General features: G+C 46.2%; 1 protein-coding gene across 6 annotated transcripts; it reads right to left on the bottom strand.

Annotated features, from left to right (window-relative positions):
- Nucleotides 1-318: 318 nt before the first annotated feature.
- On the bottom strand, nucleotides 319-2142 carry LOC123054772 (uncharacterized). Of its 6 annotated transcripts, none has more exons than XR_006426322.1 (4): nucleotides 1679-2142; nucleotides 1375-1438; nucleotides 1176-1299; nucleotides 319-903 (listed from the first exon to the last, which is right to left on the bottom strand). XR_006426322.1 is itself a non-coding variant. In XM_044478617.1 (2 exons), the coding sequence occupies exons 1-2, from the start codon at nucleotides 2122-2124 to the stop codon at nucleotides 888-890; spliced, it is 369 nt and encodes a 122-aa protein (XP_044334552.1). In that variant the 5' UTR covers nucleotides 2125-2142; the 3' UTR covers nucleotides 319-887. The 6 variants fall into 6 exon arrangements, 1 of the variants encoding a protein (XP_044334552.1); XR_006426324.1 differs by having other exon boundaries at nucleotides 1772-2142; XR_006426320.1 differs by having other exon boundaries at nucleotides 1176-1438.
- Nucleotides 2143-22670: the final 20528 nt, after the last annotated feature.

The following is a 22670-nucleotide window of genomic DNA, read 5'->3' as shown; positions in this document are numbered from 1 at the left end:
TGATTTGTTATTTGCTTGAATATTTCTCTGTTAAATTTGTACCTGTGTGCATCACTCTGAAGTCTTCAAGAGGCGGGGTATTCCCTTTTCCAGGCAAAATATATCCTTTAAATTTACTTTCTTTCTTAGCGACAGTTCGACACCGCAACCCAACTAGGACCTGATGAGCAATTAACGTCAGAAACAGCATGTTCCTATGTTGCAGAAGGCAGGTAATTCGAAAACAAAGAAAGAAAATAACACAATGCAGATAACTCTGCATAAAAGAAAGCAGATAGCATAATACATCTGCATAAAAGAAAGCAGATAGCACACAATACATCTGATAGAGAGAAAAAAAATGCATCTGACAAAGTGAGGAAAACAATTCTACTGTACATGAGAAGCAGCAATAGGATTGAGAAAACTCTCTACGCATTATTAAGCTGGCAAGCAAACGACTTATTCAGAAAGAGCATTATTTACAGCTAGCGTAGCTGCTTCAAAAGCCCAAGGGTACGCAGATAGCATATTTGATGTCACAAGGTCAGCGCTATCCAAGAAATCCTGGTAAATTTAGCAAAACATTCGCCTACTATTCAGAACAGTTCCCTGAAGCATCAGAAGGGCTATCAGCAAAAGCAAACAAACAGAACAGAATATTGAAAATCCAACACATGTTATGACATCTGATGAAATGTTGAATGGGCAAGATGTGGGGTCCAGAACAGTAACTCGAAGGGCATTCCCCCACCCAGAAGGAAGCTCCCCTGAAATTATGACATTGTCCCAGCAGCCTCCTGGTGGCAATTCTTTGCATAGAGCATACTCTGTGAATTGTCATTACTTTCGGCTTCAACAGATGCACCCTCATCTATGGTGACTTAGCAATGCCTGCGAGAATTGATTTATCTAATCAAACTCCTGTGGCAAAAGAAAAAGTTTAATCATTACTGTGCAATAATTTTGAATTCAGATTTGCAATATTGATTTGGAACAAAACTCAGGTCTACTGGAGAACAACTTTTCAACAGCTTATTCAAAGCTGAGAATAGTATTAAGATTCACCAGATAGTACTATTTGTCTTGCCAAGACTATTTATTATCAACACTCACTATTTCCATATATGTGCCATTTACAAAATTGTAGATTGGAAAGCATGATAGATTGCTCTTGTATTTTCACACTTCCTTACCCATTTACTGAGCACAATGGGCATCAGAATAAATAACCGCATTCTCATAGTGTGCTGCTGCCCTTTGTCAGAACCGACCAGACCAGCCACATGCAGCAATGACTAACTGCTTGTTATCACACTACTGGAAGTGAATTTTGAAGTTATAAAAGGATCGCCGAACTGTAAAATACATAATTTGTTTGATCATGTAGCAAACCAATTTGGGACTTCAGAGCACCCGGTAGAAATTGTTCTGTGGACTTGGTAATTCAACAGCGGACCTGACAATCGGTCAACTCATTCATTCAGATATATTGAAACATCCCCAAATAAACTGAACATGTGGAATTCTAATAGAAAGGAAAAAGGCATCGACTGCAGTCTTAACATTTATTGTTTCTCCTACTTCACCAAAATATGCAGAACTAATGCTAGGGTATGCACAATGAGAGGATAAACTCATGTGTATTATAATCCTTTGGAATTTTCAATTTGCAACCCAGTATATACAGACAAGTTACCTCTCTTTGCAAACTCTTAAAATGTAGCACAAAATCATCCTACGCCCCGCTACAAACACAAAGGAAATGGAGCCTTCGGACTTTGGAGCACACCGTGACGCCGCTGTATCAGGCGAGGCGGAGCAGCGCGTACTGGGGCATGCATCCGAACAGGGCTGCTGGCCGGGGTTGAACCGGATGAATCCGCCGAACGGGGAGGTGGCACAGGAGGGGGCGAAGCCCACGGGGAGGCCGGAGTTGGCCTTCACCGCGGCGGCCTGCCCACGGCCAGGAACGGCGCGCTTTCTGTTCTGCCCACGGACTGCTCGACTAGCTCCGCGGCGGCCGCCAGATCTACTGGCGGCGAGTCGGGCACGTGCGGTTGGGTGACGCGGGAGTTGAAGGCTACCGCCGGAAGCGGCAGCTGGCGCGGGCGCGGCCGCCGGGGAACCACTAGGCGAGGTCATAACTGGCCATGGGCAGCCCGGCCCGGACGGCCCGACCAGACCCGAAAAAGTCTCGGGCCAGGCTCGGGCCTTGAAATTGAGCCTGATGGATAGATCGGGCCGGGCTCAAGCTTGTGAAAATTAAAATTTTAGCCGTAGTCGTGCAGGGCGGACCGGGCCGTTTCGGGCTTTTTCGGGCTCGGTCCCGATTTATTAGGCCCGACAGTCAAGGCGGGTTGGGCTTGAGCCTGGGTTTTCAGCACCTGGCTTTTTTCGGCCCGGCCCAGCCCGACATATGCACAGGTATAGCCAAGGAGAGAGTTCTGCGTCGCAGACTCGCGGTGGCTTTGCGAGTGTCATGTGCAATGCGCTGCGGCCACCTGGTCGATAAGGATAAAAAGAGGCAAAATCTATCAATCGAATATTGTACTCTTGAGCTAAAGGGCGAATGGTTCCGTTGCCGTCCGATTTTGCAGGATGAACGGTCGGCCGGAGGAAGAACAAAAGAGAACGGGCCAAAGGATGGATGAGGGCAACTTTAATGGATCCTCTAAAAATAGCGGAGGATTAGTAAACCCTTAGTGAAGTATTTTTATTTCACTAAGTTTTAATCGGACCTTATATATAACCGATCCCTTATATATAATGGACTAAATATATTTTTCATTTGCATTTCATTTTCAGCAACCAAAACACTTTTTTTTATTTCTTTATTTCATTCAACGACATTTTGATACACGGGAGTACATAATTCATTAATTCTTCTTCGCTACAAGAACAACATCAAAGAAACCAAGAACCAAAATTAGACATTTTAAAAGATATCCAACTTTTATAACTGTTCCCATTAGTTGGATTAATATTTTCTCTATGTCTTCATTATTGATTCTCTCTATTGGATTCTCGAGCTTCCACACTTCTTTCTTCTTTGATTCCTACAAATTCGATGTTGCTTCGCATCTAGTCTCATCTCTAGCCTCTACTCTAACAAGTGCACAAGCATCTATCAAATTTCATGCTATCAATAGATCGATGCAATCTTCTTCCCAATACCAAATCTTGAATTTATCCTACACACAAATTTGAGAAAACAATGAGCAGTCGAAATTGCGCCGATTCCGGTGAATAACCGAATCAAAATAAGTACATACCCCATCTTTTTTGAACTTGAAGAACACCCATCTGGGATGTTCCGGCGTGGTGGAAACTCGGCGCACCACCTGCCGCGGGCAATCGTCACACTTTATGACCGGCAACGGCGAGCCAGCGAGCCGCTGGGCCAGCGCCAAGCCCGGGCGACGGTCGGGCATGTCTTTGCCGAAACCACCGACGGGAGAGACCTGAGCGGCTAGAGGTCGAGTCAATACCCGCATGCGCGCGGAGGCGTTGCCGGGGCTGTGATGTTCGGTACCTGGCCAATCCATGGCAAAGGCGTAGTCGCCGGGGCCGGATACGTCATATCCGGCGCGGCGGTGGCAGCCTTAGATCTAGTAGTTGTGCTCCTGCGACGGAGCGAGAAAGGCACAAATCCGGGTGGTCAAGGACCGCGGTGGAGCCTATAGAGCATCAGCGGTGGCGAGTGGTGGCCGGCGAGGGTGGGAAGGATGGCGTCGGCGTAGATGCGGCGTGGGAGTGGGGCGGGGGAGGCAGCGGAGTGGAGGAGATTTTTTTCCTCCAAGCCCAAGCGGTGGAATAAAATAGCGGTGTGTTGCGCGGCTGGGGATAATTTATCCCCCTCTATCGGTTATTGGGGATCGGCTAGGTGCCGGTTAGAGGAGTATACCGAATTTTACTCCTCAAACCGGTTATAGGGGGTCACCTAGAGTTTCCCTGAGACGCCTCTTTCTTAACGTGGTGGGTATTTCGTCGAGTTGTTGTCGTGCATAGACACCATCTATGTGTGAGGCCTATGAAACACAAGTAAGGTTGGTCCTCGGTGGCGCCCTCCGGCGTTGTGTCCGATAACATGGCCAATAGCACAGTCAATGACCTCTGCTTTGAGCCATAAGCGCCCTCTAGCTCCATTGAGGAGAAAAGGGAGCAATTTTCGGCAATGGTGCTTTTTTAACCATGTAGAAGAGTTGTGCAGGTAGCATAAAGATAGAAGATGATCCAGCGTCGAAGAAAGTACCACACATAAAACACCCAAATAGGCACGACTCAACTATGGAACCAAACCATCACCACTGCAAGTGTCAACGGTCTGCAACTGGAAGACCATCAAACCATACCTCCATTAGGGCAATGGTATCCATAGGGAAAACAAGGAAAACATCCTTTGTAAGAACCTGAACAGTAGTCGACAATAACATGACTCAAAATGACAACGATGACAAGAACGACCGGAGCGCAAACAAACACATGAATTTGAGCTGGGGTTACAGTGCATGGTAGACTTGGCTGCATCGATTCCACTTAAAGCCCAATTTGGATCGCACCGAATGTCCACGAACAGTTACCGAACTACGCTAGCTCAAAGAAGTTAACGAACTACTCTCTCCCTCGGTACAAAGTTGTACTGAAATTGAGACATTTATTTTGGGATGAAGATAGTATGATCCAATACCCCCAAAACTTTATTGATCCACCCAGTACTGAATCCATCGATTTCTCTCCCCAAACCGAACCCCTCCCAAGTCCCGACCACGCCTACTTCCGAGTACTGAATCTCCTTTTTACACCCATTCAGTATTGAAATAGAGTTTCCAAACGTCTTATTTCTATGACATGTAATTTATATATTGTTGGTTAAATTTATGATCAAAGTTTAATAATGGAAAACAAGAAAGCCATGTAAATAGAGACCTTCTTATGCTTCACTCGAAAACTTATGCCCTTTTCATTTAGTATTTTGTATATGAGTTTTGGTTCATGCATTTGTATCTATTTTTTATTGAATGTTCGTTACTCTAATTTCTGGATCTGCCACTGGTTAGACAAAGTAAGGGCCGTAGTGGTAGAAACAATGTCAAAAACACGAGACGCGATATAAACAATGCATCTAAAATATGAGATGCAATAGAAACACATGATACAACATAAAACCGGACAGCGGTGAGGTGGGTGCGGACGGGCGCGTCGGCGTGCTGGAGGCGACATCGCGAGCCACCGGCTAGGTTTGGTGTCGGCGTTGCGATGGCCCTGCTAGGAGGGAGTTTCCTGGTGAGCAGCGTGTTGGAAATATGCCCTAGAGGCAATAATAAAATGGTTATTATTGTATTTCCTTGTTCATGATAATTGTCTGTTGTTCATGCTATAATTGTATTAACTGGAAACCGTAATACATGTGTGAATACATAGACCACAACATATCCCTAGTAAGCCTCTAGTTGACTAGCTCGTTGATCAATAGATGGTTATGGTTTCCTGACCATGGACATTGGATGTCATTGATAACGGGATCACATCATTAGGAGAATGATGTGATGGACAAGACCCAATCCTAAGCAAAGCACAAGATCGTGTAGTTCGTTTGCTAGAGCTTTTCTAATGTCAAGTATCATTTCCTTAGACCATGAGATTGTGCAACTCCCGGATACCGTAGGAATGCTTTGGGTGTACCAAACATCACAACGTAACTGGGTGGCTATAAAGGTGCACTACAGGTATCTCCGAAAGTGTCTGTTGGGTTGGCACGAATCGAGACTGGGATTTGTCACTCCGTATGACGGAGAGGTATCTCTGGGCCCACTCGGTAATGCATCATCATAATGAGCTCAATGTGACTAAGGAGTTAGCCACGGGATCATGCGTTACGGTACGAGTAAAGTGACTTGCCGGTAACAAGATTGAACAAGGTATTGGGATACCGACGATCGAATCTCGGGCAAGTAACGTACCGATTGACAAAGGGAATTGTATACGGGATTGATTGAATCCTCGACATCGTGGTTCATCCGATGAGATCATCATGGAGCATGTGGGAGCCAACATGGGTATCCAGACCCCGCTGTTGGTTATTGACCGGAGAAATGTCTCGGTCATGTCTACATGTCTCCCGAACCCGTAGGGTCTACACACTTAAGGTTTGGTGACGCTAGAGTTGTAGAGATATTAGTATGCGGTTAACCAAAAGTTGTTCGGAGTCCCGGATGAGATCCCGGACGTCACGAGGAGTTCCGGAATGGTCCGGAGGTAAAGATTTATATATGGGAAGTCCTATTTTGGCCACCTGAAAATGTTCGGGATTTTTCGGTATTGTACCGGGAAGGTTCTAGAAGGTTCCGAAGTGGGGCCCACCTGCATGGTGGGACCCACATGAACGTGGGTAGTGGGGGCAAGGCCCCACACCCCTGGTCAAGGCGCACCAAGATCCCACCTTAGAAGGAATAAGATCATATCCCGAAGGGATAAGATCAAGATCCCTAAAAAAGGGGGATAACAATTGGTGGGGAAGGGAAATGATGGGATTTCTTTCCCCCACCTTTGCCAACGCCCCAATGGAATTGGAGGGCAAGAAACCAGCCCCCTCCACCCTTATATATAGTGGGGAGGCGCATGGGAGCAGCACCCGAAGCCCCTGGTGCCTCCCTCTCCCTCCCGTGACACCTCTCCCTCTCGCTGAGCTTGGCGAAGCCCTGCCGAGATCCCCGCTGCTTCCACCACCACGCCGTCGTGCTGCTGGATCTCCATCAACTTCTCCTCCCCCCTTGCTGGATCAAGAAGGAGGAGACGTCCCCGCTCCGTACGTGTGTTGAACGCGGAGGTGCCGTCCGTTCGGCGCTAGGATCATCGGTGATTTGGATCACGACGAGTACGACTCCATCAACCCCGTTCTCTTGAACGCTTCTGCTCGCGATCTACAAGGGTATGTAGATGCACTCCTCCCCTCTCGTTGCTAGCATCTCCTAGATTGATCTTGGTGACACGTAGGAAAATTTTGAATTTCTGCTACGTTCCCCAACAGTGGCATCATGAGCCAGGTTTATGCGTAGATTCTATGCACGAGTAGAACACAAAGTAGTTGTGGGCGACGATTTGTTCAATTTTCTTACCATTACTAGTCTTATCTTGATTCGGCGGCATTGTGGGATGAAGCGGCCCGGACCGACCTTACACGTACTCTTACGTGAGACAGGTTCCACCGACTGACATGCACTTGATGCATAAGGTGGCTAGCGGGTGTCTGTCTCTCCCACTTTAGTCGGATCGGATTCGATGAAAAGGGTCCTTATGAAGGGTAAATAGCAATTGGCATATCACCATTGTGGCTTTTGCGTAGGTAAGAAACGTTCTTGCTAGAAACCCATAGCAGCCACGTAAAACATGCAACAACAATTAGAGGACGTCTAACTTGTTTTTGCAGGGTATGCTATGTGATGTGATATGGCCAAAAGGATGTGATGAATGATATATGTGATGTATGAGATTGATCATGTTCTTGTAATAGGAATCACGACTTGCATGTCGATGAGTATGACAACCGGCAGGAGCCATAGGAGTTGTCTTAATTTATTGTATGACCTGCGTGTCAATGAAAAACGCCATGTAATTACTTTGCTTTATTGCTAACCGTTAGCCATAGTAGTAGAAGTAATAGTTGGCGAGACAACTTCATGAAGACACGATGATGGAGATCATGATGATGGAGATCATGGTGTCATGCCGGTGACGAAGGTGATCATGCCGCGCCTCGAAGATGGAGATCAAAAGGCGCAAGATGATATTTGCCATATCATGTCACTTTATGATTTGCATGTGATGTTTGTCATGTTTACATCTTATTTGCTTAGAACGACGGTAGCATAAATAAGATGATCCCTCACTAAAATTTCAAGAGATGTGTTCCCCCTAACTGTGCACCGTTGCGAAGGTTCGTTGTTTCGAAGCACCACGTGATGATCGGGTGTGATAGATTCTAACGTTCGCATACAACGGGTGTTGACGAGCCCAGACATGGCCTCGGAACACAAGCAAAACACTTAGGTTGACTTGACGAGCCTAGCATGTACAGACATGGCCTCGGAACACAAGAGACCGAAAGGTCGAACATGAGTCATATAGTAGATACGATCAACATGGAGATGTTCACCGATGATGACTAGTCCGTCTCACGTGATGATCGGACACGGCCTAGTCGATTCGGATCATGTATCACTTAGATGACTAGAGGGATGTCTGTCTAAGTGGGAATTCATTAAATAATCAGATGAACTTAATTATCATGAACATAGTCAAAAGGTCTTTGCAAATAATGTCATAGCTTACGCTTTAGTTCTACTAAGATATGTTCCTAGAGAAAATTTAGTTGAAAGTTGATAGTAGCAATTATGCGGACTGGGTCCGTAAACTGAGGATTGTCCTCATTGCTGCACAGTAGGCTTATGTCCTTAATGCACCGCTCGGTGTGCTGAACCTCGAGCGTCGTTTGTGGATGTTGCGAACATCTGACATACACGTTTTGATGACTACGTGATAGTTCAGTGTGTGATGCTAACGGTTTAAAATTGTGGCACCAAAGACGGTTTTGAAACGTCGCAGAACATATGAGATGTTCCAAAGACTGAAATTGGGATTTCAGACTAATGCCCACGTCAAGAGGTATGAGACCTCTGACAAGTTTCTTAAGCCTGCAAACTAAGGGAGAAAAGCTCAATCGTTGAGCATGTGCTCAGATTGTCTGAGTACTACAATCACTTGAATCGAGTGGGAGTTAATCTTCCAGATGAGATAGTGATGGTTCTCCATAGTCAGTGCCACCAAGCTATTAGAGCTTCGTGATGAACTATAACATATCAGGGATATACATGAAGATCCTTGAGCAACTCGCGATGTTCGACACCGCGAAAGTAGAAATCAAGAAGGAGCATCAATTGTTGATGGTTAGTAAAACCACTAGTTTCTAGAAGGGCAAGGGCAAGAAGGGATACTTCATGAAACGGCAAATCAGTTGCTGCTCTAGTGAAGAAACCCAAGGTTGAACCCAAACCCGAGACTAAGTGCTTCTGAAATGAGGGGAACGGTCACTGAAGCAGAACTACCCTAGATACTTCGTAGATGAGAAGGCTGGCAAGGTCGACAGAAGTATATTGGATATACATTATATTAATGTGTACTTTACTAGTACTCCTAGTAGCACCAGGGTATTAGATACCGGTTCGGTTGCTAAGTGTTAGTAACTCGAAATAAAAGCTGCGGAATAAACGGAGACTAGCTAAAGGTGAGATGACGATATGTGTTGGAAGTGTTTCCAAGGTTGATGTGATCAAGCATCGCATGCTCCCTCTACCATCAAGATTGGGGTTAAACCTGAATAATTATTATTTGGTGTTTGCGTTGAGCATAGACATGATTGGATTATGTTTATCGCAATACGGTTATTCATTAAGGAGAATAATGGTTACTCTGTCTATTTGAATAATACCTTCAATGGTCTTGCACCTAAAATGAATGGTTTATTGAATCTCGATCGTAGTGATACACATGTTCATGCCAAAAGATATAAGATAGTAATGATAGTACCACATACTTGTGGCACTGCCACTTGAGTCATATTGGTATAAAACGCATGAAGAAGCTCCATGTTGATGGATCTTTGGACTCACTCGTTTTTGAAAAGATTGAGACATGCGAACCATGTCTATTAGTATATATGCATGAAGAAAGTCCATACAGATGGATCATTTGGACTCACTTGATTTTGAATCACTTGAGACATGCAAATCATACCACATGGGCAAGATGACTGAAAGGCCTCGTTTTCAGTAAGATGGAACAAGAGAGCAACTTGTTGGAAGTAATACATTTGATGTGTGCAGTCCAATGAGTGCTGAGGCACGCAGTGGATATCGTTATGTTCTTACTTCACAGATGATTTGAGTAGATGCTGAGAATATTTACTTGATGAAACACAAGTCTGAATTATTGAAAGGTTCAAGTAATTTCAGAGTGAAGTTGAAGATCGTCGTGACAAGAGGATAAAATGTCTGTGATATGATCATAGAGATGAATATCTGAGTTACGAGTTTGGCACACAATTAAGAAATTGTGGAAATTGTTTCACGATTAATACCGCCTGGAACACCATATTGTGATGGTGTGTCCGAACATCATAACTGCACCCTATTGGATATGGTGCATACCATGATGTCTCTTATCGAATTACAACTATCGTTTATGGGTTAGGCATTAGAGACAACCGCATTCACTTTAAATAGGGCACCACGCAATTCCGTTGAGACGACACCATATGAACTATGGTTTAGAGAAACCTAAGTTGTCGTTTCTTAAAAGTTTGGGGCTGCGACGCTTATGTGAAAAAAATTCAGGCTGATAAGCTCGAACCCAAAGCGGATAAATGCCTCTTCATAGAATACCCAAAACAGTTGGGTATACCTCCTATTTCAGATCTGGAAGCAAAAGTGATTGTTTCTAGAAACAGGGTCCTTTCTCGAGGAAAAGTTTCTCTCGAAAGAATTGAGTGGGAGGATGGTGGAGACTTGATGAGGTCATTGAACCGTCACTTCAACTAATGTGTAGCAGGGCACAGGAAGTTGTTCCTGTGGCACCTACACCAATTGAAGTGGAAGCTTATGATAGTGATCATGAAACTTCAGATCAAGTCACTACCAAACCTCATAGGACGACAAGGATGCGTACTACTTCAGAGTGGTACGTAATCCTGTCTTGGAAGTCATGTTGCTAGACAACAATGAACCTACGAGCTATGGAGAAGCGATGGTGGGCCCGGATTCCGACGAATGGCTCGAGGCCATAAAATCCGAGAGGATCCATGTATGAAAACAAAGTATAGACTTTGAAAGAACTACTTGATGGTCGTAAGGCTGTTGGGTACATATGGATTTTAAAGGGAAGACAGACAATGATGGTAAGTGTCACCATTAAGAAAGCTCGACTTGTCGTTAAGATGTTTTCCGGCAAGTTCAAGGAGTTGACTGCGATGAGAATTTCTCACTCGTAGCGATGCTAAGAGTCTGTTAGAATTATATTAGCAGTTACTGCATTATTTATGAAATCTTGCAGATAGGATGTCAAAACATTGTTTCCTCGACGATTTTCTTGAGGAAAGGTTGTATGTGATACAACCAGAAGGTTTTGTCAATCCTGAAAGATGCTAACAAGTATGCAAAGCTCCAGCAATCCTTCTAAGGATTGGAGTAAGCATCTCGGAGTTGGAATGAACGCTTTGATGAGATGATCAAAGATTTTGGGTTTATACAAAGTTCATGAGAAACTTGTATTTCCAAAGAAGTGAGTGGGAGCACTATAGAATTTTTGATGAGTATATGTTGTTAACATATTGTTGATCAGAAATGATGTAGAATTTCTGGAAAGCATCCAGGGTTATTTGAAAAGTGTTTTTAATGGAAAACCTGGATTAAGCTACTTGAACATTGAGCATCAAGATCTATAAGGATAGATCAAAAACGCTTAATAGTACTTTCAAATGAATACATACCGTGACAAGATTTTGAAGGAGTTCAAAATAGATCAGCAAAGAAGGAGTTCTTGGCTGTGTTACAAGGTGTGAGTATTGAGTAAGACTCAAGACCTGACCACGGCAGAAGAAAGAGAAAGGACGAAGGTCGTCCCCTATGCTTTAGACGTAGGCTCTACAATATGCTATGCTGTGTACCGCACCTGAAGTGTGCCTTGCCATGAGTTAGTCAAGGGGTACAATAGTGATCCAGGAAGGGATCACATGACAGCGGTCGAACTTATCCTTAGTATCTAGTGGACTAAGGAATTTTCTCGATTATGGAGGTGGAAAGGGGTTCGTCGTAAAGGGTTACGTCGATGCAAACTTTGACACTAATCCGGATGACTCTGAGTAGTGAACCGGATTCGTATAGTAGAGCAGTTATTTGGAATAGCTCCAAGTAGCGCGTGGTAGCTGCATCTACAAGATGACATAGAGATTTGTAAAGCACACACGGATCTGAATGTTGCAGACCCGTTGACTAAAACCTCTCTCGTAAGCATAACATGATCAAACCCTAGAACTCATTGAGTGTTAATCACATGGTGATGTGAACTAGATTATTGACTCTAGTAAACTCTTGGGTATTAGTCACATGGCGATGTGAACTTTGAGTGTTAATCACATGGTGATGTGAACTAGATTATTGACTCTAGTGCAAGTGGGAGACTGTTGGAAATATGCCCTAGAGGCAATAATAAAATGGTTATTATTGTATTCCTTGTTCATGATAATTGTCTGTTGTTCATGCTATAATTGTATTAACTGGAAACCGTAATACATGTGTGAATACATAGACCACAACATGTCCCTAGTAAGCCTCTAGTTGACTAGCTCGTTGATCAATAGATGGTTATGGTTTCCTGACCATGGACATTGGATGTCATTGATAACGGGATCACATCATTAGGAGAATGATGTGATGGACAAGACCCAATCCTAAGCATAGCACAAGATCGTGTAGTTCGTTTGCTAGAGCTTTTCTAATGTCAAGTATCATTTCCTTAGACCATGAGATTGTGCAACTCCCGGATACCGTAGGAATGCTTTGGGTGTACCAAACGTCACAACGTAACTGGGTGGCTATAAAGGTGCACTACAGGTATCTCCGAAAGTGTCTGTTGGGTTGGCACGAATCGAGACTGGGATTTGTCACTCCGTATGACGGAGAGGTATCTCTGGGCCCACTCGATAATGCATCATCATAATGAGCTCAATGTGACTAAGGAGTTAGCCACGGGATCATGCGTTACGGTACGAGTAAAGTGACTTGCCGGTAACGAGATTGAACAAGGTATTGGGATACCGACGATCGAATCTCGGGCAAGTAACGTACCGATTGACAAAGGGAATTGTATACGGGATTGATTGAATCCTCGACATCGTGGTTCATCCGATGAGATCATCGTGGAACATGTGGGAGCCAACATGGGTATCCAGATCCCGCTGTTGGTTATTGACCGGAGAATCGTCTCGGTCATGTCTGCATGTCTCCCGAACCCGTAGGGTCTACACACTTAAGGTTCGGTGACGCTAGAGTTGTAGAGATATTAGTATGCGGTTAACCGAAAGTTGTTCGGAGTCCCGGATGAGATCCCGGACGTCACGAGGAGTTCCGGAATGGTCCGGAGGTAAAGATTTATATATGGGAAGTCCTATTTTGGCCACCGGAAAATGTTCGGGATTTTTCGGTATTGTACCGGGAAGGTTCTAGAAGGTTCCGAAGTGGGGCCCACCTGCATGGGGGGACCCACATGAACGTGGGTAGTGGGGGCAAGGCCCCACACCCCTGGTCAAGGCGCACCAAGATCCCACCTTAGAAGGAATAAGATCATATCCCGAAGGGATAAGATCAAGATCCCTAAAAAAGGGGGATAACAATTGGTGGGGAAGGGAAATGATGGGATTTCTTTCCCCCACCTTTGCCAACGCCCCAATGGAATTGGAGGGCAAGAAACCAGCCCCCTCCACCCCTATATATAGTGGGGAGGCGCATGGGATCAGCACCCGAAGCCCCTGGCGCCTCCCTCTCCCTCCCGTGACACCTCTCCCTCTCGCTGAGCTTGGCGAAGCCCTGCCGAGATCCCCGCTGCTTCCACCACCACGCCGTCGTGCTGCTGGATCTCCATCAACTTCTCCTCCCCCCTTGCTGGATCAAGAAGGAGGAGACGTCCCCGCTCTGTACGTGTGTTGAACACGGAGGTGCCGTCCGTTCGGCGCTAGGATCATCGGTGATTTGGATCACGACGAGTACGACTCCATCAACCCCGTTCCCTTGAACGCTTCTGCTCGTGATCTACAAGGGTATGTAGATGCACTCCTCCCCTCTCGTTGCTAGCATCTCCTAGATTGATCTTGGTGACACGTAGGAAAATTTTGAATTTCTGCTACGTTCCCCAACACAGCGAGCGCCCGGCCACCTGTGGTCTGTGTGGTGAGCGACGATGCTCTCGCGGTGGCGCCGGCATGAGCCTGTTCGGGTCTGATCTGGGTCCTTGGTGCTGGGGACGTCGCAAGACCGTCCCTTGGAGCAGGTGACAGCCGTCGTGGGCGATCTTGGCCCTTGCTGGAGGGGCGGAGTGGCTGTTGTTTTTCAGCTAGGTGGAGGTGTTGGTTGGGCTGCGGTTCTCTCTGTCGTGTGATCTTCGGCTTTGCGGCTACAATGGTGAGGTGTTGCGGTGGCGGCGGTGCGATGCTATTTGGACAGTGTTGTCCAATTCCTTCGTGGTGTGGTGAGGTGCAACAATCGGATGAAAATCTGCTCGGCATTTGCCGGGCCGGCGGCGATGGCGCCCGTGGGTGTCGTGCCCCTCCTTGGAGGCGTCGCCGAGATGTGCTTGCATTTTCCTCCGCCCGTTTGGAGTTGGTGTTGTCTCCGGGTGAAAGCCTCGATTCGGTGTTGGATCGGTATGATGGCGGCATCCTTGATATCGCTCCTCTGTTGGGAGCATTGTGTTTGGAGACATGGCTTGGTTCCTTCTAGCTTTCCTCCGGTGTTTGCCATGGTCCTATTTTGAGCTCCGGCGACGCTATGTACACCCATCGACGGTGCCTTCAAGACGGTGTCTGCCTCGGTTCTGATCAAGTCCTGCCATTCACTTGCCACCTCCTCTTAGGCATCAAGGATGATTGGTGCGTCGACGAGCGAAGTCCAAGGGGAGTGGGTGGTCTTCGGAGGTGCCCGACTTTGGTTGAGACACAGTGTTGTTCTCTGTTAGGACAGGCCCTTGATACGTCTCCAACGTATCTACTTTTCCAAATACTTTCGCCCTTGTTTTGGACTCTAACTTGCATGATTTGAATGGAACTAACCCGGACTGACGTTGTTTTTAGCAGAATTGCCATGGTGTTATTTTTATGCAGAAATAAAAGTTCTCGGAATGACCTGAAACTTCACGGAGAATATTTTTGGAGTTTATAAAAAAACTGGTGAAAGAATCAACACCAAGGGGCCCACACCCTGTCCACGAGGGTGGGGGGCGCGCCCCCTGTCTCGTGGGCCCACTGAGGCTCCACCGACCTCAACTACAACTCCATATATTCATGTTCGGGGAGAAAAAAATCAGAGAGAAGGATTCATCGCGTTTTACGATACGGAGCCGCCGCCAAGTCCTAATCTCTCTCGGGAGGGCTGATGTGGAGTCCGTTTGGGGCTTCGGAGAGGGGAATACTTCGTCGTCGTCATCATCAACCATCCTCCATCACCAATTTCATGATGCTCACCGCCGTGCGTGAGTAATTCCATCGTAGGCTTGCTGGATGGTGATGGGTTGGATGAGATTTACCATGTAATCAAGTTAATTTTGTTAGGGCTTGACCCCTAGTATCCATTATGTTCTAAGATTGATGTTGCTATGACTTTGCTATGCTTAATGCTTGTCACTAGGGCCCGAGTGCCGTGATTTCAGATCTGAACTGTGATGCCCGGGTAATTAAGCTACAGTAACCCTCTGGTAATGATGCGATGTCACCACAATTAATGTTGCTAGTCTCGTGTTAGTTCAGAACCGATCCAAATTCAAATTTGAATTAAAGGCAAACAACAAAAGTTTTCAAACGATAAACCTTAAATGTTCGGAGTGTGCCAAATAATGCATAGGTAATTCTGGTGAATAAACCACACTTTTATAAAAAGGCTTAAATACTAAAATGATTAGAACAGTAGTTGAAATGATTAAATAAGTGCCTTTAATATTTTGCTAAATACTAATCTAATTTAATATTGGGCGAAACTTTTTGTGGTAGTGGGTGATGTTGAGACACTAAACTAGGAATTTACTTTGCGATGTATAAAACAAAACTAGTTCAAGAAATAAAAGAAATCAGTAAAAGAAAACAATTAAACAAGATCTATAAAATAAAATAAGAAAAGGGAAAAGACTAAATAAAAAGAAGTGAAACTCCTCCCTCGTTTCAACTGGGCTTTAGCCCAGCCGGTCAGCCCACCCCCGGCCTACACATACCCCCTAGTACCCGAAACCCTAACCCACTCGCTCCCACTCCCCCCCACGTCGCCACTCCCTCTCCCCGTCCCGATCCAATCTGGATTGGGGACGAAACCCCCACTTCCCTCGCTCCTTGCCCCCTCTGCCCGATCTGGAACGGGGCACGACGCCCCGTCCTCGTCGTCGATCCCCGTCGCGTCGACGCCGCCCCACCGACTTCGCCGCCGTCCTCTTTGTCGCCGGACTGCCTCCCCATCTCCGTCAACGCCGTCGTCCCCATCCTCCTCCACGCGCCCCGCTGCCATTGCCCTGCACCGCACGTGAGCGCCCCGTTCGCCTTTCCCTCTCCCTGCTCCCGCACTGGCCTCCCCTGCTCGAGACGTCACCGCGCGAGCACGCGCGCACCCGTGCGTCGCCCGCGCCCCGAATCTCCCTCGCCGCGCGCCAGCCCCGCTTCTCTGACGACGCTGTCCGCACCGCTCCCTGCCTCCTCCTCGCTCGCATGCCGTCCCTGCCCAACGCGCTCCGCGCCGCACAGGCCGCGTCCTGCGCTCCCCTGCCCGCGGCCGTTCGCACGTCGCCGTGCCGAACCCCCTTTCCCCCACGGTGGCCTGGCCGTGCCCGTGCCATGGCGCTGCTTGGCCGCGCCGCTGCCTGCTGCGGTGCTGCTGCCTCCGCCCGTTTTCGGTTGCCGCTACCTCCCTGGCTGCCCCTACCTCTGCAAGCCACGCGCCGCGCCGGCTTCGCCTCGCTGCTACGGGTGCCCCCACCGTGCGAGCGCGCCCGACGCCGCCTGCGCCCAGTGCACGCCCGCGCCGTCCGTTGTCCCGCTTCGGCCCACTGCCTCGTTGCTGCCTCGCTCCGCTGTGGCTGTGGCCACCTCCGGCGACGCGCCGTCACCTGCTCCGCCCTCCAGTCGGGTGCGCCCCTGCTGGCCGAACCCGTTTGCCCATACCCAACGCCCGTTAAGGCCCCTGGGCCTATGACAAGGGGGGCCCACCCCAGAACGATTTTATATAAAAACAGAGATTAAATAATAATAATAATAAATTTAATTAGTTAATTAATTAATTAATTAACTAAATTAATCATGTTTAATTAAACCTAATTAGCTAATTAACCTAATTAACTAAACAGTCAATGACATGTGGGACCCACACGTCAGTTTGACCCAGTCAACGCCTTGTTGACTGCTGATGTCATGCTGACGTCGTGATGATGTCAGCATACACTATTCTGGATAATGTTGATTTAAAATAATTAAGTAAATTCTAAAAATGATTAAATAAAATTAATATAAAATAAACCGTAGCTCGGATGGAAAAACTTTATACATGAAAGTTGCTCAGAACGACGAGATGAGTCCGAAGACGCAGCCCGTTCGTCCTCCACACATCCCTAGGATAGCAAACACGCAACTTTGCCCCCTCCGGTTCATCTGTCCGAAAACGCGAAACACCGGGGATACTTTTCCGAATGTTTCCCCCCTTCGCCGGTATCACCTCCTACTGCGTTTGGGCACACCTGACACCGTTACTTGTCATGTCATGCATCGATATGCATCTGTTTGCCTTGTATTCATTGTTTCTTCCACCTCTTCTCTCCGGTAGACTACGAGACTGACGCCGCTGCTACTGCCCCGATCGACTACGGTGTTGACGACCCCTCCTTCTTGCCAGAGCAACCAGGCAAGCCCCCCCTCTTGATCACCAGATATCGCCTATTCCTTCTCTCTACTGCTTGCATTAGAGTAGTGTAGCATGTTACTGCTTTCGATTAATCCTATTCTGCTGCATAGCCTGTCATTGTTGCTATAGTTGTTACCCTTCCCTGCAATCCTAAATGCTTAGTATAGGATGCTAGTATTCCATCAGTGTCCCTACATTCTTGTCCGTCTGCCATGCTATACTATCGGGCCGTGATCACTCGGGAGGTGATCGCGGGTATATAATTACATACATATTATACATGATACATGTGGTGACTAAAGTCGAGTCGGCTCGTAGAGTACCCGCAAGTGGTTCCGATGGGGGGGCTGAAAGGACAGGTGGCTTCATCCCGGTAGAGGTGGGCCTGGGTTCCCGACGGCCCCCTACTGTTACTTTGTGGCGGAGCGACAGGGCAGGTTGAGACCACCTAGGTGAGAGGTGGGCCTGGCGCTGGTCGGCGTCCGCGGTTTCTTCATATTAACACGCTTAACGAGATCTTGGTATTTGATCTGAGTCTGGCCACTGGCCTATACGCACTAACCAACTACGCGGGAACAGTTATGGGCACTCGACGTCGTGGTATCAGCCGAAGCCTTCTTGACGTCAGCGACTGAGCGGCGCACACCAGATTGGACTGTAAGCCTGCTCTTGTATTAAGGGGGCTAGGTCTGCTTCTGGCCGCCCACGCAACGTGCAGGTGTGCAATGGGCGATGGGCCCAGACTCCTGCGCCATAGGATTTAGACCGGCGTGCTGACCTCTCTGTTGTGCCTAGGTAGGGCTGCGATGTGTTGATCTTCCGAGGCCGGGCATGACCCAGGAAAGTGTGTTCGGCCAAAGGGGATCGAGCGTGTTGGGTTATGTGGTGCACCCCTGCAGGGAAGTTTATCTATTCGAATAGCCGTGTCCCTCGGTAAAAGGACGACTTGGAGTTGTACCTTGACCTTATGACAACTAGAACCGGATACTTAATAAAACACACCCTTCCAAGTGCCAGATATACCCCGGTGATCACTCTCTCACAGGGCGACGAGGAGGGGATCGCCGGGTAGGATTATGCTATGTGATGATACTTGGTGAACATACCATCTACTCTCTTCTACATGCTGCAAGATGGAGGTTGCCAGAAGCGTAGTCTTCGACAGGACTAGCTACCCCCCTCTTATTCTGGCATTCTGCAGTTCAGTCCACCGATATTGCCCCTTTAACATATACCCATGCATATGTAGTGTAGATCCTTGCTTGCGAGTACTTTGGATGAGTACTCACGGTTGCTTTGCTCCCCTTTTCCCCCTTTCCTTTCTTCCTGGTTGTCGTAACCAGATGCTGGAGCCCAGGAGCCAGACGCCACCGTCGACGACGACTCCTACTACACCGCGGGTGCCTACTACTACGTGTAGGCCGCTGACGACGACCAAGAGTAGTTTAGGAAGATCCTAGGCAGGAGGCATGCGCCTCTTTCGATCTGTATCCCAGTTTGTGCTAGCCATCTTATGGCAACTTGTTTAACTTATGTCTATACTCAAATATTGTTGCTTCCGCTGACTCGTCTATGATCGAGCACTTGTATTCGATCCCTCGAGGTCCCTGGCTTGTATTATGATGCTTGTATGTCTTATTTATGTTTCTAGAGTTGTGTTGTGATATCTTCCCGTGAGTCCCTGATCTTGATCGTACACGTTTGCGTGCATGATTAGTGTACGATTGAGTCGGGGCCGTCACAAGTTGGTATCAGAGCCGACTGCCTGTAGGAATCCCCCTTCCACACTCCTTGGCTGAAGTCGAGTCTAGTCTTTCCAAAACTTTACTAACATGGCTGTGCGGCTTACGGGCCCACGTCGCCATTGGGTGGTATTAGGATCTTTTATTCCTTGACCTATACTCTGGGACTCTGATCTCTCTTCTATTTGGGTTAAAATGGTTTTACTAACTCTAACATTAGGATCTCGTGATCACATCCACCTGGAGTTCCAATTATTACAGATGATTGCCTGCTGCACCAGCAGATTCCGAAGATAATCTCCGATGTTCTCTCGAGACACTTGTGCCCACCGCCTTTGCAAATTCCCTATCACTATTGTATCATTATGGATAACTATATACACTTGCCTTTTCAATCCCATTGATCTTGTTATTACAAGATAGACCGAAAATTCTCTCTATTGTTCCGAGACTACTTTGTGCCTACTGCCTTGCAGTTCTAAGCCACCTGAATACCCTTACAGATAATTCCTCGCACTTACCGAGTATCCGCCCATCCCCAGTTGTTTATGTGTTTCACTAAGGTCTTCCAAATAATATTCGATCTTCCGAAAATCCTTAGCAGCTTATTGCTCTTGAAATTCTTGCTTGCTTGCATTATGGTTAATCCCATAAGTATAGTAATCTTATTGGCAGGCTTTCTCACTATCATTTTGAGTCCATTGATTCAATATGTTGCGAATGCTCGCAATCCTCAATCAGATCCTAGAATTCATCCTTTCGGCTCAGACGGCATATTAAACGTGAGCTGAATCTCGACCAATCAAATTGTTGTCGATTTTACCCCTAAGCTTACTCAATTTATCCATCCTTAATCAGAGCATTTGCTTCTGATCCTTTGATCTGGAAATCATAATTCCTTTACATGTGAGCTTTGAATTAGCCAATTGCTTCTATAATCCAATGCCTTCGCATTGTTTCTTCCTCTGGTTGTGTGCCGATACTCACATCAGCTTCGCTATGGACCATCGGATCCTTTGTTGAAATATCATCCGTCAGTGTCCTTCGTATACAAAAACCTCGAGAAGTTCTTTCCCTGATATATAATGCTTTTGGCAATTTGTATCCTCTGCTTTGATAACCATACTCTACTTTCGAGCTTGTACTATTTACTCCGAAGTTTGTGGTATCTGTTCCTAAGATGCCCCGATGGGTCGAACCAATGCCTTCCCTAATCTGTGTGAATCCGAAAGATTCCACGGGTCATACTTATCTAGTATTGCACCAGGTAAAACTTTCAACAACTAATGTCATTTTCGAAATACGAGAGGTGAATGAATGATTATGCATTAGAGAAGTGGCAGTCGACCTTGAACTTTGTGTTCATGCCCATGGACACGATGTAGATCTTATCATGGAAACTTCTCTTAAATTAATTATTCCCTTGGTATAAGTTCATATTATATCTGGGATTTGGTCTTTTGCAATCGTGGTTTCAACCATATTGTCTTTCTTTGGTCCCATTTCTCAGACGAGTAAAATACTTGCCTTCTTAGATCAGTACGCCTGCCCAACCTGTATTTTGATCTACCTTCGAGTATTACCCCCTGGTATCTCGAGGATATCACCCCCATTGCACTACATGTTATGAATTTCTGATGAAGTAGTAGCTTTCCCCGTCATAGTCACTCCACGGGGTCTGGGTTGTCGTCAATCGAGAACACCGCATAGTGAATCAAATCAACATTGTGATTCAGTATTCCTAGTACTTTATTGTTGGGAAGTTTAATAATCTTTCAAGTCATTCCTAGCTTGATCGACTATATCATTATCGTGCTAAATTTTTAACTGTGCTATCTGGTCCTTCTTCCGGGAGCACAATTTGCGACGATAGCTAAGCTTACGACGATCTTCGTCGTCATACCCTTTCACCTTAAACAACAAGCTTGATTTCGAGTTTGTGTCATAACCGTGGTTCCAACAACCTCTTGCTTCACCATTCCCTTGACTTGATGTCATCGCTGATCGATTACATCTTCATGAAATATCTCGACAAAATTTTCGTGATCATCTTCAACAACATTTTGACTCCTTCCAGGATATCAATCGAATTCTTGATGAGAAATACCATCCTTGCCGCTCGATGAATTGTATTATCATTGACGACATCATTGCCTTCCCTCCGGCACAAACTTGATCATGTTATGGAGCTCCTTGCTATCCAACTTATGTTATGTTCCACCTTTGATTATTATCATCTTTTATATCAAGGATGTTGTGAGAATTGCTCCACCTCTTAAATAATTCTTGGTATTATGATACTTCACACCATCACCATTCTTTCTTGGTTCCCGTGTTGATTCTAACCGGGCCACCAACAAGTGAACGGTGTTGCTTGGATTCTGTACTTCTAGCGACCCTATTGCTTTGAAGTTGTGGTCGCCGTTCGTTCTTAGACTATTGGTTATAGAATCACCATTCTAAACTTTGATCGTGCTACCTAAGCCCATATTTTGGGTGCACCTTTTAACCAATGTTTAATTGTGTATGTTTCCTCGGTCATACATCATTATATCATTTGATCTAACAAATGTTATCTCCTTGTTCACATAACTGTGGTAACCCATCTTTTGGAAATATCGAAAAATTGTCGTTGAGTCCATCAGCCACATCCTCTTCCTCTCTTTGGTTAATGATGAACTCTAAATTTTGGAACTTGCTTCCATAGTTCATTTCCGAGAATCTTGCAATGTCATCTCGTAATTTGTGTCGCGCCCTTTTCTTCTCGGGCATCCTGAGTCTGAGGTATCCTGACACTAATAGGACCTGAATCTCGGTCAGATATGATTGTTGGGACATATTTCCAAGAGTTATAACATTGGTCTCTACATAACCCGGTAAGGTGGTGTCTTTGCTTAGCACCCCTGACCAGAGGACCTATTGTTATAGTTTTCTTTTTAGCAATGTTAACCATTCTTCCATGAGGAAATTGAAAGACATATTCTATAAGTTGTTCCTGAGGAATCCATTGAGTATCCAAAGTCCGACCTTTGCTTGAAGACCATGTCAATGCTATCTCGAAGCATGTCTGTGGTACTTCAATTTTCAACAAGAACATTTGAAGCCCAATGCTAAATGTTTCTTGCTCAATTATCCAAACACCGTTGTATGGGTAATGTCATGAAATTTCTCTCCCCTTACCTAAAGGGTTTTCTACATTATATCCTGTCACAGATATCATGCTCTGCTTGTCCTTGGGAAGGACATACCCCTG

This window comes from Triticum aestivum, chromosome 2D (genome assembly GCF_018294505.1).
Source record: "Triticum aestivum cultivar Chinese Spring chromosome 2D, IWGSC CS RefSeq v2.1, whole genome shotgun sequence".
Lineage (NCBI taxonomy): Eukaryota > Viridiplantae > Streptophyta > Magnoliopsida > Poales > Poaceae > Triticum > Triticum aestivum.
Note: the sequence above shows the minus strand (reverse complement) of the source record. Positions and strands in the feature narration are given on the sequence as shown.

Coding starts and splice junctions, on each gene's coding strand:
- LOC123054772 (XM_044478617.1), bottom strand. CDS start 2,124: ATGACCTCGCCTAGTGGTTCCCCGGCGGCCGCGCCCGCGCCAGCTGCC.